The following is a 17,190-nucleotide window of genomic DNA, read 5'->3' as shown; positions in this document are numbered from 1 at the left end:
AGATTAGGGATCATAACAAGTCTCAAATGCTCCTCAACTCTTCATCATCCACATGTTTCCCTGCCTGTTGAAAAATGTTCTTTAGTACCGCTAGGCATTTCTTTCCGAAATGATCTTTTTACTTTCATCTTCAACAGCGTGTACCCAATGTTTATTGTCCTGTCATGTTCGCCTCATATTTTGTTTTCTTTCGGAGAACCAAAAAAGAATGGAAAGAAGGAGATGTCTGCCGCCACGAACCCCCCCCCCCCCCACCCCACAAAAATATATGCATTAACATTGACCCCCAAAAATACAATGCCGATTGTAATTTATGGGTCAATTAAAAATAGGAACTCCCTGAACTTCCTAAACCATGCAGCAGATTTCTCAACTAATCCTATCTCGAGAAAGGACGAGTAACTCGTCTGAACTTAGGATGGGTTCAATGCATCCCAAGGTCTTATGATACCGAACTGAACTCGTCCTAACACCTAAGATAATCCTAAATTAGGAAGAAATTGGTGAAATCAACGGCTGCAACCCTCCAAACCAATTCCCTCACTGGTCCCCAATCTTCACCTCTTGTTTGCGTCCAGGTTGAGGGCCTTCCTTGGAGCTGATGATAGGATCGTTGAATCTTTCGTTAGTAATAATTGGTGATTTGATCGGTGCGTAGTCAGAGTGTCGTCTGTGCTGCTGATCCTCCAGCTGCAGACGTTCCTTCTTCTTTCTCTCTTCCTCAATTAATCTCTGCAAAACAAGATATAATATTTAACTTGCATCGGGGATGAAGAACATTAGTTGGTTTTACCTTTACACCAATATGTGTAAGCACTGTATACTAAGTTCTATTTGGATAGATAGCCCAAAACAGTGAAGTGTACTGTAGCCCTCACCTTAGAAGTGGTCGTCCTGTATTGTAGTTTGGATGATATCTCATAACTGTTTTTAAAATATGCCAGAGTTTATGGTTGTAAAAGAAACTGATAATCTTTGCTACTATTCTGACCTCTGCTTTTGTCTTGTCTAGTGTAGGAGGTGGATCCCTGTAGTTATAAATCTTATCACTTCCAGATGAGTGTCTCGTTGGTTTAGACCCTGAAATAAAACCATAAATAACATCAAACATTAAAACAACTGACTTGAAAATAAAATAAACCAACACCCGAAGCTGGGACACAAACAAGTACACTTTAATTTTACAGGTAGAGAAGTTAGTTGATTTACATGAGGTGGTTTAGCCAGATGTACATGTAGCAAGAAGTTCTGTTAGTAGGGAATTCATCAGTTCATGAAAAGGAACAATTTGGAGTAAAACTTTAGGCTGTAAGTTGCCTACATGTACATGTATAAGATAAAATACCTTTATTATCTTGTGTAATGTAGTTTTTAGACTGAAAGTGAAATAAATGAACATACGTGTAAGCAGTTAAAGGCAGTGGACACTATTGGTAGTTACTCAAAATAATTATTAGCATACCTCACTTGGTAACGAGTAATGGGAAGCTGTTGATAGTATAAAGCAGTGTGAGAAACGGCTCCCTCTGAAATGACGACGTTTTGAGAAAAAAGTAATTTTCCACGAATTTGAGTTCGAGACTTCACATTTAGAATTTGAGGTCTCGAAATCAAGCATCTGAAAGCACACAACTTTGTGTGACAAGGGTGTTTTTTCTTTCATTATTATCTTGCAACTTCGATGACTGATTGAGCTCAATTTGTCACAGATATATTATTGAGATACACCAAGTGAGAAGACTGGTCTTAGACAATTACCAATAGTGTCCAGTGTCTTTAATGAGATTAAACATAGCATTTTCAGCAGTGGAAGATTGTTAAATGCTAGTAGAGAGCAGACTCGCAGGGCAGCTCCTTAGAATTTGAGGAGAAATTACAATAAGTATCAGGGAAGAAAAATATATATATTTATGCTCGATGTGAAAATTACATGTGCAACAATTTTGTAACTGAATAGAAATTAAATGGAAAATGATTTGAATTGGTATCTGAGGACACCAAAAAAATGAAAGATAAAAGCAAAAGCAAAATGGTTAGGCTTTTAGGCAGGTAATGCTAAAAAGTTAACAATTAAAACTTTATTTACGAGACAGAACTAAAACCCAACGAAACATACTGGTAGGTATATGTGCAAATATCTCAAAACACTTCAACTCATTATGCAAGAATCATATATTATGCACAGTTATGATATAAATACATAGTTCAAATGCAAAACAGCTGTAATATCTTTCTACATGTACATGTATATCCCTTGGCTAAACACACAGCAGCTACAAGTACATGTAATGGTTGTTCGGCTTCTGACTGGCTGTCCCATACAAAGATATTGACAAAATAAAGCGACTGCCAGAAATAGGGCTACATGTAGATACATGTAGCTCAGTTAGTAGAGCACTGGCACTAACTGGAGGTCGTTAAGTCAAATCCCGCTTTAGTAATTTTGTCTTATTAAACCCTAAAACATTCAAAAATGTACCCGGGTGGAGTGCCGGTGTCACATGCAATCATGTCCTCTATGCAATATTATCCGGTAGTCAGTTTTGCATACGCAATAGTGTCCGCCCTGACGCTGCTGCATAATGCAATTTTGTCCGCCCAGACACATTTTCATATGTAGCTGTGTCCGCCCCCGTGCAAAACCGTCCTTGCAGTAAATTAAACGCCCTTGGTCAACGGAACCTGTTCGGCAGTTGGGTATTCGCTGCAATCATAAAACATGTGAATATACATGATGCATATGCGTAGGTTCAGTGCATGCACCCTCACTTATGCGCGCACATACAATGTCCAACGGATGTTTGCATAGCCCGGACACGATTGCATATGCAAAAGTGTCCGGAGCGGACAGTATTGCATGGCGGACACAATTGCATCTGACACCCGAACACCTACAAAAGTTACTCTTGCCCAGTACACTGATCACAAAATATTACATGCTTTCCTCTGCTTCCGGTCAAACTCCAGGCAAAACAGCAGGTAATGTTCAAGGGGAAAATCAATGGCACGTCCCTTGGTGAACATTCTTCAGAGAGTCAAGCATCATGCTTAGCATCTTGCTAAGCTAGTTGGTAAGCAAATATGTCTGTGGTAAGCATCTATGTTCCAGGCATCCACTAATATCAGCTGTGCTTCACTGGAAATGTTGTAACAGACTGATGACATGATAAGGTATACATTAGATGACTTGCCAGGTCTGCAGTGACACCATCAGAAATAAACTGGTCAAATGTCTTAATTTACTCTACTGACACCGATAGCCCTCTGTTGGTGAATAAACTCCAAGTTGCTGAGCCCAGGTCAGAATAGGTTACTGTTTGTGGTTTAAACTTGGGCCTACTTCTGCTTCAAGTCTATGATATTCAGCAGGCAATCTATCTCTGAATCCTACAATCCAACAGCTTCAATAGCACATTCTAGCCAAGGATAGTTTCTAAGGTCTTCTCAAAAATGACAAACTGCTTCTGGCATTAAAACAGCGCCCTCAACATTGGAATGAATGACTCTGAAGGTCTTCACCCACAAATTAAAGCTTTCAGTTGAGATCAGTTGAGCGTTGCAAGTACTCTCATTAAATCAGTTTATAAATGATCGATGCAAGATGTCACTAAGGCTGGCAGTGTCACGGTTCAGCGACTCAATTCCTCTTGAATTTCAAGTGCAGAAAAAGAGAAGATGATGATTTTTCACAAGAAAAAACACAGTTCTCACACCACCATAACAGCCTTTTAAAAACAAAGCATGTAGAACTGTCACACAGTTAAATTTGCCCCAAAAGATATTTGAGTCCACGATCTACTGTGGGGAAGTTAACCCTGCAAGTCGATCAGGCACAAGTGTTGTCTTCAAAGTCTGGCATCTGGACTTTACCCAGAAAAATGTCACTTTCACAGTATCACTTTCCACTCATTTAATTGGTTCCATGCTAATCAGTCGGGTACTGGCTGTGACAACATCACAGGCGACAACTCTCTGAGGAACACACAAAGCTGGCGTCTACAGTTCAACAGACACAATCCATGTAAATCTTTCCAGTACAACATGGAGAAATCCGACCCGAGACAAGAAAAAAACTTTGTCGATCCTTGGTTACCATTCAGACATTTTGCTGATTAGAAAAACATCATGTGAGATCACTCGTCACAAAGGAATACACAGAACTGACATCTAAAGTTCAACAATGTTAAAGACTCCACAAACTTCCACAACCAAAATGTAGAAGAACAAAATGCTAATTAATTAATTCTTATAAACAGTTCCACATAATGCAGGCTACAAAAGACTGCAGTTGACTCCTTGCAAAATGCTCAATACTAACATCTAACATTCAATCAGCGTAAATTTGTCCCAATCTGCACGTGTACATGTAATTTGCCAGATAGACATTGAGAAATCCAACCACGATGACATAGTCGGGAAGAAAACGCAAATTAATTGATCATTGGTAACCAGTCCAAGCACTGCGGAACGGCTACCATAACCTGATTGGTAAAGCGGAGGGTGGTCGGTATACAAGTCCAACGTGTGACGAGTACATGTGCTGTAGATAATAAAAAGACGTGTGATGACCCTGAGCGTGGGTGACACAGATCCCTGCTGCTTGCTACCGGCCACTACACTAATATGGCTCTATAACGGCTGCACTGCAGCATTGACACAGTTTGGATTACTACAACTATCCTTATAACCCCAAAGCAAGCCTTGCTCTATTTTATAACCATGCTGTGCTTTCAAATGGTTTATCAATATGGTATTATTTGCTATCAATAATGGCTATAACTGTCATATTGTCCCATACCAATAATGTATTAGTTGCTATCCAATAAAGTATTTTTGGCTATCAATAAATGCTGCCAGTTTTTTATTGTTAAGTTTTTTATAAGTTAAGTATGCTAGCAACCGGTCGGCATGTGAAAAAGTTAGATGTAGACACATATCATTTAACAATGATTTGCCATCTTCTGCTCGCCTATACATTGTATTAGTAATTACCACACAAGAGAGTCAAATAGGATAACAATGAGGCGTTTCTGCATCCCACATCCAACAAAATTATCTTCAAGCAAACTTGAGCTTAAAATAGCAGGTGCGTAATTACAATTAGAACAGGGTTTGATATGGGCAGCACAACAAAGGCTATTATCTTCAAGTACGCGTTAACCCTCCAATCAGATTCCCAGAATGGAGTGGTAATAAAAACCCATATTGCACAGCTAATATAACTACCTGCGTCTCGTGTGTTCTACATGTATGTCATCTTTCTGTGCCCAGTTGGCTTGAAGATAAATACGTTATCACACGTGCGCTCGTGGAAATACGGAAAATGTAGCGCGTCTGCGTCCCATATCCAACTCGGGCCTTTGGCCTTGTTTGATATGGGACGCAGTTAGCGCTATATTTTTCCGTATTCCACTTGCGCGCATGTGATAACTTATAATATCACTCTCTTGTTGCTACTGGTCAACCATCAGGGCCCAAGTTTATGGCAAGTGCAAGTGTTAAATTTTGCACTAGCTGTGTGAGCAAAGAATAGATATTGTCGTCTAGTTAATGAATAAAAATTTCTTGATTTTTGTAATTCATAATCATAGACGTTAAACAAATGTTTGTGTGAGAGAGATTGGCTGTTGCCAGCTTGGTGTTTAAATCCCTTGTGGGAGTTTGCAGAGTGCCCTTGATGGGACGATTATTCAAACAAGAATGCCTAGTTTCATGGAGTACCTAGGCACACAAATCCCTCCCAACCCATGACATAAGCGCGGAACTCCCTGCTACAGTGAGCACCTATTCTTGCAGATTAAAATAAATATCTGGTGTTACTATAGTTTCTAGTATCCAGTACATTCTGAATAAAAAATAACAAAATAGATGGTGCTAAGAATCTCACTAAATCAATACAAGTATTCCAATATAAAAAATTCAGTTCACACCTACATGAGCATCAATCTCTAGTGTTTCAATATGGTTCCAGGGTTAACCAATTGCCCAATGACTGATCAACCATGACAGATGCCAATATTAGAATATCGGGCACTACCCTCTGACATTTTGCAATAAGCGCATCCCTCCAATCCCAGCTGTTGGTAATACTAGTAGCGCTGACATTTAGTCATCTTATTATTCCAGCTAACTTGTACATGCTCCTGCCAATAGGTCTATACCACTGTGCGGCCATCTTGGATTTTCCCGTTGGCTGTATAGACCAATTTCTATTTCAATGTAAACCACAAGGGAAGCTGACTGGGTAAATTTTGAAATGAATTTTTGGGGTTGCAACCCCAAAACCTTTCTATTTCAACGTCACAGCCCGAGTGTTTTCCAACGGTTGGAAAACTATGGAAAGCCATGAATGCAAAACTAAACAGATAGCTACTGTGTTTGTTCAATGCCACAAAACTATTCAAAAACAGTGTTGAATTTGCACAATGTTTTACAGGAATCCTGCTAATTTTTTGTTAATAGAAAATAAGTACATGTAACTTGCCTGGTTTAAGCAGCTATGAAATTGGGCACAAGTTTTCCAATACTTTCCCCTAAAAATTTGAGAACAGTCTCTGTTCTTTCACTAAAATCGCATGGCCTAGTATTTTTCATTTTACTTCCAGAAGCAAAACTAAGGTGATATTTCTGACCTCTAAAATTTCATTTCTGTGATCGCATTATTACTAATTTCCCTCTGGAAATAGCTTATAAAAAAAGTTACAAGATATGGAAATTAAACCCTTTTAAGCCCTTTGCAATGACGTCATAAGATGCAGTTTCGGTTCAGGGTCTGCCAAGCACATTGTGTGCAACCAACCCCACGCGCATCATCTAAGTGCACAAAAGTTAACACACAAAGAATTTGATCGCCAAAATGCCACAACCCAAAACTTATATTGCACAGAGCCGAAAAGCACAACAAAAATATTTACAGATATTTTGCCAACCAGAATAAAGTTACCAGCCAAAATGCCATACCCTTTGTGGCTGATTTCCTGCTCAAGACGTTTGCAGAAAGCTTATTAGCAATATTTGTGACAAGTTTCTAAAAAACACAAATTCATGAAAATTTTCACAGACTTTAAAATTTGGTGATACACAGCATGCTTTACAAACAAAATAATGTAGTTTCCCTTTAAACTGCACATGTGCTTTCAACTACCTCCATTAACTTGTCCCTTCCCCTCTCAGCGGCTATAGCGCTGTCAATTTATGTAGGTTTTGCGGCTAAGTGGACTTCAAGTTAACTTGGCTGAAGTTTGAGGTTTAGAGAAAGTGACAGCTACTGATATAAAACAAGTACCATGGAGTAATTGAATGAACTAGTTTAGATCAGCTGCCATTGTCTGGAATAGACCAGAAATGAACCATTTGGGATTCTTTAGAGTTCTGGGTATAACAGAGAAAGACTAGGGTCGAAGCGTCAGGACATTTTAACTACTTTCCTGCATTTACATGTATACCAAAGGTCTTTTGGGTTGGTAAGTAGTTTGAAGCAGCTTATTCTATTTTCCCAGTGTTACATACAATTAGATAAGTTTATGGCAGGCCAGGTGGCTAAAACATCAATGTCAAGTTGTGTTTTGTTTTTGAAACCGAGCAATGGCAAGATTAGGAAAAAAAATGTGCATGCACTTTTATATATTTAGCTCTTTTTATGAGACTTTGTTGACCATAAAAATAATAAAATCAAACCCTAGTAAATGAAATCTAACGATAGAAAACATATCATTCAAGATAAACATGTGTGACTACAAAAGAGGGTTGCTAGAAAAGACAATGCAGACGTAATTGTACATGTATCTGCATGACTACCATGTACAGTTAATTCTTATCTTATTTTCCACACCATGCAAAGCTTTATACACCACTATGTGTGGCATTGTCAAGAAATGAGAAAAAAAAGGTTAACAAGAAGTTTAGTATATTTACATTGATAATTTGCGCTTCTTGCTGTGTCAATTCTCACTGGTTTTCCGTTTGCATATACCACCGTCTGATCCTGAGTGATTGTTTGAAAACCCTGGGGTGTAGCTGGGCAGCATGGCAATGGTGCCGAGAACCCCAGAGGTGTGGATGGGCGACCTGGGGGTGTTGCAGGGCAGCACACAGGCATAGATGGGTTTACTTTGGGTGCTCTAGAGAAACCAAGGGGTGTAGATGGGCGAGCAGGGGGTGTTGCTGAGTAGCTCTTTGAGGTTGATGGTTGATTCTGATGTGGTTGATAGCAACCCATGGGTGAAGTGGGGTGGCCAGGGGATGGGGTAGGGCAACCTGGGTGTACTGGGGGCGTTGAAAAACAATCAATGGGTTCGGACGACATCCATGACACTGGTACCGGAGAATTCCTTTCATATATCCTGATTGGTTTGACCTCTCGTTGTGGGACTGCACCACTCCTCCCGTGGGTGGAGGTCATGTTATGCCCCTGGGGTAGCCTCACGTGGTTCTCATGAGGTACTTGCACCTGTTGCCCGTGATGCGGTACTGGCACCTGGTGCCCCTGAGGTTTATTCACATACTGCCCCGCAGCGGGTAATGAGATAGGTTTCACCACCTGGGAGTTTTGAGGTACATGTTGAGGCGCAGGCACATGTTTGCCCTGAGGTACCGGAAAATGTTGCCCCTTTGAGAGTACCAGTGGTTGCCGATGTACTACACCGAGTGCTGGTTCCTGTGGGGGTAGGTTACCTTCCTGCCTTGCGCGTACCTCGGGCAGACTGTTTGACACAGGGTGTCTGTGGGTGTCTGTCGCCCTCTGCTGCTGAGCTTTCACAGGTTGTGTGTTCCATGGCATATCATATGATTCCGCTGTTCTTGCTGGTTTTGGGGGTGAACCACTTTTAGAACTTTGTGACGGTGTTCTCCCGGCAGGTATTCCATGATTCATAGAAAGCCCACCAGACTGTGACGATACCCGAGGATTTCCAGATGGTACAGAAGTCGCGACCTTTGACACCGGCACCGGTGAACTCTTCTGCTTCTTTGCATCAGCAAACTTCCCAAGTTCCAAATCTTTTAGGAGATTCTCAAGCGTTTTCACGTCGGGGTCCGTACGGTTCCGACGTTCGTTTCTGTTCTTCTTTGGCGATTTCTTCGATCGAAGGTCCTCGGTGCTGGGATACTTTCCAGCATACTGGACCATCTCAAAGCTGGGATTGTTACAAAAAAGGCCACGTTTGTGCCTTTGGAACGGCAAATCCGGCATGAAAATCATCTTGTCGACTCGTTCCTGCTTCTTCACACTTCTTCACACTGAGATATCTGCATGTGTGCTCTGCCCAAACCGACCTGAAACTCAAGCTCTAGGGCAACTGAGGAAATGAACAGCCGGTATAAGTTGACAGATATCTAACCCATGAACATGGAGATATTACACCACTATCATCCAAGCAAAATGTCCTTGGGAAAAAGAGTTCAGGAGTTTATATGCTCCACTTTAGAAGATTCTTACCTCCTATCAATCTAGGGGCTAAGAAATCTCGGTAGCTGATGAAGCTTTGCGGTGAAGATTTATAAGCACTTGTTGTTGATTCACGCTGAGAATGTTGATGACCAATGTCAATAAATTCTTTGGCGGTTCTTCGCTCAATCGATAAGCATCTTGTTAATTCATTAAGGTGAATTAGTTGCCGATCACTTAAGACAAGAGTCTGTGGTTTGTTTATCTTGGTAAGTAGCGATCCAAATGGTCACAACATGGTGACATTTAAATAGGTCTTGCAAACAAATCAATGAGGCACAGTATAGGGAAATATATTAAGCAAGGAGAATAGAAAGTTGCCCTTCTCAGCTTTAAGTTTTTTGTAAAATGTTTTGATGAATGCAATGTCGATGCAGGAGAAATAAGTACACTTTCAAAACAAAATTAACCTCAAGAAAGTTCAGTGTTCTTATTACTGGTTCCAGCTGATAGCAAAACCAAGAACTAGCTATGAATGTACAAGTGAATTAAACTTATACATGAGCGAGTAAATCACTTAGGCGGGACTTGTTCAGGTAAATCCATAGCGCTGCGGGCACAATCCGCACAAATTCAATTGCGACAAGATTTCATAATAAGCGATTTTCTCGCAGTAATTGGCTCGTCGGCGATAGGAGAATTACACCACCGCCTCTGTCGATGAGTTTACGTGTGAACTGGCAGAGTCCGACAACAACTTTCACAGTGAATACTCCCTCAGTGTAGAAAAGAAGTGCAGATACCAAGTCAGTGTGCCAGGCCGACTCTGAACGCAATGTGACACTAAGTTGACCTCAATATTGAATTCTTTATCTGGGGTCAGTAGCACCGAGTTGTCCTCAATGAACATTCAAAAGAAATATTTCCCTGGATGAAACAAACAACTACATCATTCAGGTATTAAGCATGTATCAACATCAAAATGCTTAACACGAAGGTGGCGATAACGTTACCGCAAAGGTGATGATTAAGTTAAACAACACGTACAGAGTGCAGATGCTGAAGTTACGTGACCTCATTTCCAGAGAAGCCTTGCAGGATTAATGACCTAATGCAATTTGTGCATTCTCCATTTGCTAAATCCTATGCATGGTCAAGCATGTGTCCACTGTCCATGATTAGTTGAAGGTAAAAAGACACATTGTACGCATTTTCTTCTTGTGCAGAAACTTCTCATTAAGACTAAAACCAAAACAATTCAGACAAGTTTCCAGTTCTTTCTTGATTACGTTCAGAAGAATTGTCCACAAAAGGTGTGATTTTCTTGTCCACAAAATTCAGATAGAAGATCTCTAATTTCAATCCCAATTAAGTTTGAGCCATTTAGATGTCAAGTAATCTGCACATGTGGATCTTTTTTATCCAATTATTCTTTCTACACAGCATTCAAAAGAATCATTAACAAAAAACGATGGTTTGAATTCTGTGTCCACAAAATGTATTCATACTGTCAAAATCAGAACTGGACAGTGATTTTAGATTTGAGATTTGCTGGCAACTGTTTTGAGGTGAAGCACCGTCTCCATTGCAGCCATGGAATACTTGAATAAAAGGAATCTCACACAAATTCCAAACTACAGATTATATAGCTCCTTGCACAGTTACAAAACACCTCATCCAGGATTGCATTTCAACTTGTTCAGATGACCACAGCAAAAACTATCAAAAGAATCAGATTAATTTCTGATCGAAGTTACAGTTTAACTTTAGACAGTCATCACGCCTAAAGTTGATGATATTCTTAAGTATAAAAAAAAATAGATGATGGTCTGAAGTTTCGACCCTAGCAGAGTCTTTCTTGATATTCTTAAGTCATCACACACACGGTATTGTAGTTTACAGTTTCACATTAACATCATCCAGTGCTTGTTTTATCATCACCATCATCGGCTGCATCCCACCATATGACTTCACAGTTGTTATTGTCTGCCAACAGCTTAAGTTCAAACTCTAAACCTAGACATCACGAGTGCATTAAGTCCGCTGGGGATGCGGGCAGATTCAAGAACTGGTTTTCGGAGGATGGTGTATGGGCTTTAAAGTTCAGGTTAACATATGCTGGAGATTCACGTCTTTGTGTGTTGAGTTACCGACCGTCTTGCAGCTTGATCCCAAGTTCAGATGATCCATTGACTTTGGTAGTTCCGATGATGCATCAAATTGTGTGTCAAATAATCAGCAAATCATCAATAAAGAAATCACACTTCAGATAATTCCAAGTTCGATCCAGCTGACACATTGGTTCACCAAACACACTTCTTATGCAAAGAATCTCATTTCAAAAATATTCATCGTCAGCAGAATAAACGCCCACCGAGTTATACATGATGCAATCGTAACATCTTGAATCACTTTTAAAAATAATTCTTCCTTCTATCATGAGTTTTTCTCCTCATTCATGCACATCTGCCACGGGCAGTCGACGTCAACACCACATCATTGCCTTAGGCTGTTCGCATTAAGTCCATATCAGCTCCACAACATAATCCACAAACCATCATCTCAACAACTGTGCAATACCTTAAAAGCACCCAGAGGATTTAGCACATCAACAAATGAATCCAAGCGACTTTAAACCCTCACCCTAGCAAAGTTCACCTCTATTCCTCAACGGCCTTTTTTTTACACCCTCGGTAAGATCAGTGGGGCCACTGCTTTTATCAACCTCAAGAATGCTAGGCCCCTGCTGGTGGAGTGTTGCTATTGGTAATTGAGAAAGTTGGTGGTCTATTGACGGCGGCGTAGACTGAGCGTTTTTTTTAAACCTCCACAAGAAAACAAATTAACGGCAACAATGAAAGAAAACGAGAGAGTTTGACGGACTTATCAGGGTTGGATTTTGGGTCACTCAGTCAGGAGTGGATTGCGATTAGGGGGAATTCCATCATTTGACAGGTTTATCGGAGTCAGTGACCCCACTCTTGAGTGGAAATAAGCCAGATTGGAATGAATTGTCCATTAACCGCAGTCAATCTTTAAGATATCAAATGCAAAACGGCATTCACTGATAAATAAGTGGCAACTGAAAGACATGTGCCAACTGAATGTTGTACTATTGACGAATTTGGGTACTTTTTGTAGGACACCAAACACAATGTCCAAAAAATGTTTTTGTGACATTGTTTTACTAATTTCTCAAAAACTACAGCACCTCAGCAAGTAATATTTTAAAGGAAGCTTTCTACTCTCTGGTCTCCAAACTGTGTCAGTTTAATTTAAATCTGTGGATATTGTGCTTTGTGTTACAAAAAATAGGAAGGTTAAGTTCTGCATGAAACAGGAAAACATCTCTTTGGTATATTTTAGCAACAAACATGTAATACAGTAATGCAAATCTGTTTGGAAAAGGGAACTTTGTGTGTCTGGTAAAAGGGTGTAGAGCCTTAAACACCCTTCTTCAAGGCATTAGATGTAACTAGGTTACAGAAAATCCATAGAAAAACAAGGGGTTTGCTCAACAGCTCTCAATCAAGTTCAACGCCTGACCTCATAGAAAAAAAATATCCAACAATTCAAAACACTCACATTATAGTTCAATTACATCCTCAACCTTTCCACTTCTTCAACTCTAAAATAGCATTGACCTGTTCAATTTCTAGAGATAATAGTGTCCCAACTGAGTAAGGTATGCTGAGGTACATGTAGACTGTATTAAACAGGTATTTCATGTATGTCCAACTCGCAGGATTATCGACTGTCCATGGCCCAATTTCATAAAGCCTGTAAGCACGAAAATTTGCTAAGCATGCAATTTCTCCCTTGATAAAAACAGGCTTACCAACCATTCCAACCATTCCATTTGTTGCATATTGCTTGTTACTGGTATTCAGCTGTTGTTTGCTTTTCCTAAAAATCACCTGGAAATTTGGTTGGTAAATCCTGTTTTTATCAAGGAAGAAATTTCATGCTAAGCAAATTTCATGCTTACAGGCTATATGAAATTGGGCCAATGTGCCTTTAGAAACCGTGCTAATCATTTTGGAATGCAGTAAATATTTACAAACTTTCTTTAAAAAAACATAAGCATCAGTCATAATAAGGAAAATTAAACAAATTAAACTACTAATGGGTAAAGCACAGTAATGACTGATTAAAATAACCATAAACTTGAAGGTGCATTTCATGTACCACTTGCAAGATAATTGACCAATTTGATTGATATAACGAAACAACCAATAAAGTAACATGAGACTGTTTCAGCTGAATAGTGTCCTGCTAAAAAAAAAGGCAAAACAAAAACTGTCACAATATTTTCACAAGAACGTCAAAGTCATCCACAAATAGCGAGGTGGCAGTGCATACCAACCGCATATGTGGCCACCTCATTTGCAAACCAAACATTTCTGCTGAACACTGGTATTCAATGAAGCCATTTCAAATATTTCCACTCTCACGTATCATTCCGATGATATTAGGACATTAAACCCAGCACCTAGAATCTAGCCAATCGATTGGCCATATGTACCCTAATTTGCATAACTACATTTTAAGATCGAGAATTGGGCATGCAAAAATTGCGTACAGATTGCATTCCATGACTTCTGCACACTGAACTTTGTATTTCTGGGGTCAATTTCACAAAACTCTTCCTAACTTAGGATCAATCCTAGAATTTAGGACGAGTTCCAGCCTATGCGGTCGGAGGCATTGAACCCTCCTTATCTTTTGTGAAATCGTTCCTAGGACGCGTCCTAAGTTAGGATGAGTTACTCGTCCTAACTAGGCATAGGACAAGTTTGTGAAATCGACCCCTGGTACATGTACCGCAATACATAAACTCAATATGTGAGATCACATACCATCCAGGACCTCCAGGTTATCAGTCATGATGCATGTAGTTAAGCTATCGTTTGTAACACTTGAATTTCCAGCTTTCGCAATGCTTGGGAGTGCCAAGTTCGGAAGATTTGCAGTGGAAGTTTTTCGGTCCTGGTTGCCAGGTTGTTTTCGTTAATTAGCAGTGTGGAAAATCTTTGAGCTTTTGCGTATGACTTGCAACTTTACACACAGTGTAGTCCTCATGCATAAAGGGTAATCAGTTACACCCCTATGTTCCGACACATCTATGTTCCGACACACCTGTGTTCTGACACCCATGGTGTATTTTCCTATTCCGAACCCTAACAACAACCCTAACCCCAACCCCAACCCTTACCCCAACCCTTACCCCAAAACGATGATGTAAATCATGAGGGATTGTTGGAATATAGGGGATGTCTCAATAATAGGGGTGTTAAACATAGAGAAGTCACCATCATGACAGACCGACTGGAAACTAAACCAAGTTATCACATAAAACATGTCTCATCAGCTTTGGGGTGTTTCAAAACAATACAGCAACATTGAAACTGTTTGTCTTCAGTAAGTGGTAGTCTAAATCCCACTGTCCCTTTAACTGCGACTGAACAGCGCATTCCAAGCTGTTTAGGGTTGCCTAGTCGACCTCGCCTTTGTCAGTTTGGTTCAGGTACAAGTCATATACCGCCCTCAACTGGCAGAGACAAACCAGGCCATGATGTCTCTCAAAAGAGTAATGTGTATTGCACATAAAAGAACCCAGTACACAGAGATGGGGTTCACCCCGGTTTTCCTGGTCTAATTGGCAGCATGTTGCTACAGCACCAAACATTACATGATGCTATAACGGAATACTTCTTATACTTTAAAACATAGCACTGCATACCTTGCATGAAAAACAAGCACTCTGATTTGCCCCTAAATGTAGGGGTGTGATAAAGTGCTATAAGAACCCAGTATTATTATTACTATTATTAATAACAACTAATTAAAAGGCAGTGGACACTATTAGTAATTGTCAAAGACCAGTCTTCTCACTTGCTGTATCTTAAGATATGCCTAAAATAACAAACCTGTGAAAATTGAACTCGATTGGTCGTCGTAGTTGCAAGATAAATATGAAAGAAGAAAAAAACACCCTTGTAACACGAAGTTGTGTGCTTTCAGATGCTTGATTTCGAGACCTGAAATTCTAAACTTGAGGTCTCAAAATCAAATTCATGGAAAATTACTTCTTTCTCGAAAACTACGCCACTTCTGAGGGAGCCGTTTCTCACAAATGTTTTATACTATCAAACTCTCCCCATTACTCGTTACCAAGTGAGGTTTTATGCTAATCATTATTTTGAGTAATTACCAATAGTGTCCACTGCCTTTAAGCTGGCAATTCAGGATAAAAAGCTTCAAAGTCACGGTCAGGGCTAACATATGTAGATATAAACAGGCCTGGAATTTCATCCTTGCAAACTTTTGAAGGGACACCAAGACAATGGGGCAAGAAAGGCCATCCCAAAGGCCATCCGTGAACTCTGTGCCATTCCAGACATAGATGTAGATAAAGCAATTACAAGTGCCCACAGAAACGTCACACTGGTCACTGCCCCATCATGCACTTCTACTGAAACAGAAGGTTAATGCATCCCTTACATGCTATTTAATACCAAAGCATTCTTATGTCACAAACAGTGTGTTAGTTCAGCAAATTGCCTGACCCTTTCATTAGGGAAAACAAACTAAATGTCATTTATAGGGGGCTACTAAAATCTGCTTAATGTTAAGAATTACTAAGCTTGAATTGAATGTATCATTAATTCTCAAAGTTAATATCTAACTAATTTCTAAGTTTGTTAATTGTTTCAATTCTGCTGGGGAGAAAACGTTTTTGAAATGCAATGAGCGTTAGACAAGACAGAATTAATAGTGAACATAGGTTTGAAGTTGCATCGCCTAATATTTTGCCAAAACAAGAAAATGTTTCTTTCTTATTTTCTTCTTAGAATTAACTTTGACAGTTGATGTTATTTCAAAATAAACATCATAAAATACATCCACGTATGCAACACTGCTTAACCATTTGGTACACAGAATAATTTTTTTTAAAGCAAAAAAATAACATGTTCAACCGCGGTTTATCTCAAAAAGGTTCATTAGCACCCCCTGTTGAACATCACACCAAACGAAAGCTCAACACTCATTCTAGAAAATCAAAAGAGGGTGGTTTTTAGTTTTAAGGTTATGACAGTTTATAAAAGTCCAATTTGACAAGTGTTTTTTTTTTCGTCGCTAAAGAACCTTATTTCAGGAAAACATTTCTGGTGTCACACCGGAATTTTTTTTTATAAATTAAGATTTCATGGAGTCACAACGAAAAGTTTTCTTGACATAAGACTGTTTCTTGTTTAGAAAGGACCATTTATTTTTAGCAGTGCATGCACAATGCACCAAGTAATTTTACCAAGAAAATTTTGTCATGGCTGATAGTATGATATAGTGATGGGAGCCCTCAAAACGTGGTTGTAACTTTTGATCAAGTATTACTCCTCTTTTAAGAACTTTTCATTCAGTATCTCAAAGGTTTGTAACTTCCTCGACATCCTACATGTAGTTCTATCATCATTTTGGCAAGAAAGCAGGCGAGGCATCTTCAAAGATCAAGGTTGCAAGAGGGAAAAAGTTTGGAAGGGAAACTTTGGTGGTTGAAAAAAAGGAAAAGGAAACTTAGCAGGCTGGTCTTGGATAGGCTTTTGAAAGGGTTCTCAGGAATTAATTTGGTTTTCAGGGATTTAATTTTGAAGTGTTTTAACAAGGTTTATTTTATAAAGGAATCTTAATCATAAAAGGAATTGGCAAGTTTTTAGCCATAGCTGCGATAAAAAGAAAATTTTGTCAATAAGCTTTCAAGCGAAATCACAGCCGAGGTTCCATAAAAAAAGAAGCAGAAAGCACTC

At 39.5% G+C, this 17,190-nt stretch overlaps 1 protein-coding gene across 5 annotated transcripts in view; it reads right to left on the bottom strand.

Moving 5' to 3' along the window:
• Positions 1 to 17,190, bottom strand: part of LOC139953315 (uncharacterized) — a 130,021-nt gene that overhangs the window by 33,480 nt on the left and 79,351 nt on the right. For all 5 annotated transcript variants that reach the window (XM_071952810.1, XM_071952811.1, XM_071952813.1 and 2 more), the window contains 2 exons: positions 992 to 1,080; positions 562 to 732 (listed from right to left, as the gene is read on the bottom strand). In XM_071952810.1, coding sequence (XP_071808911.1) covers positions 562 to 732; positions 992 to 1,080 — 260 coding nt within the window. The remainder of the gene's footprint in view (positions 1 to 561; positions 733 to 991; positions 1,081 to 17,190) is intronic.

Source organism: Asterias amurensis, chromosome 21 (assembly GCF_032118995.1).
Source record: "Asterias amurensis chromosome 21, ASM3211899v1".
NCBI classification, from domain to species: domain Eukaryota; kingdom Metazoa; phylum Echinodermata; class Asteroidea; order Forcipulatida; family Asteriidae; genus Asterias; species Asterias amurensis.
This window is presented reverse-complemented; position numbering and strand designations above follow the sequence as displayed.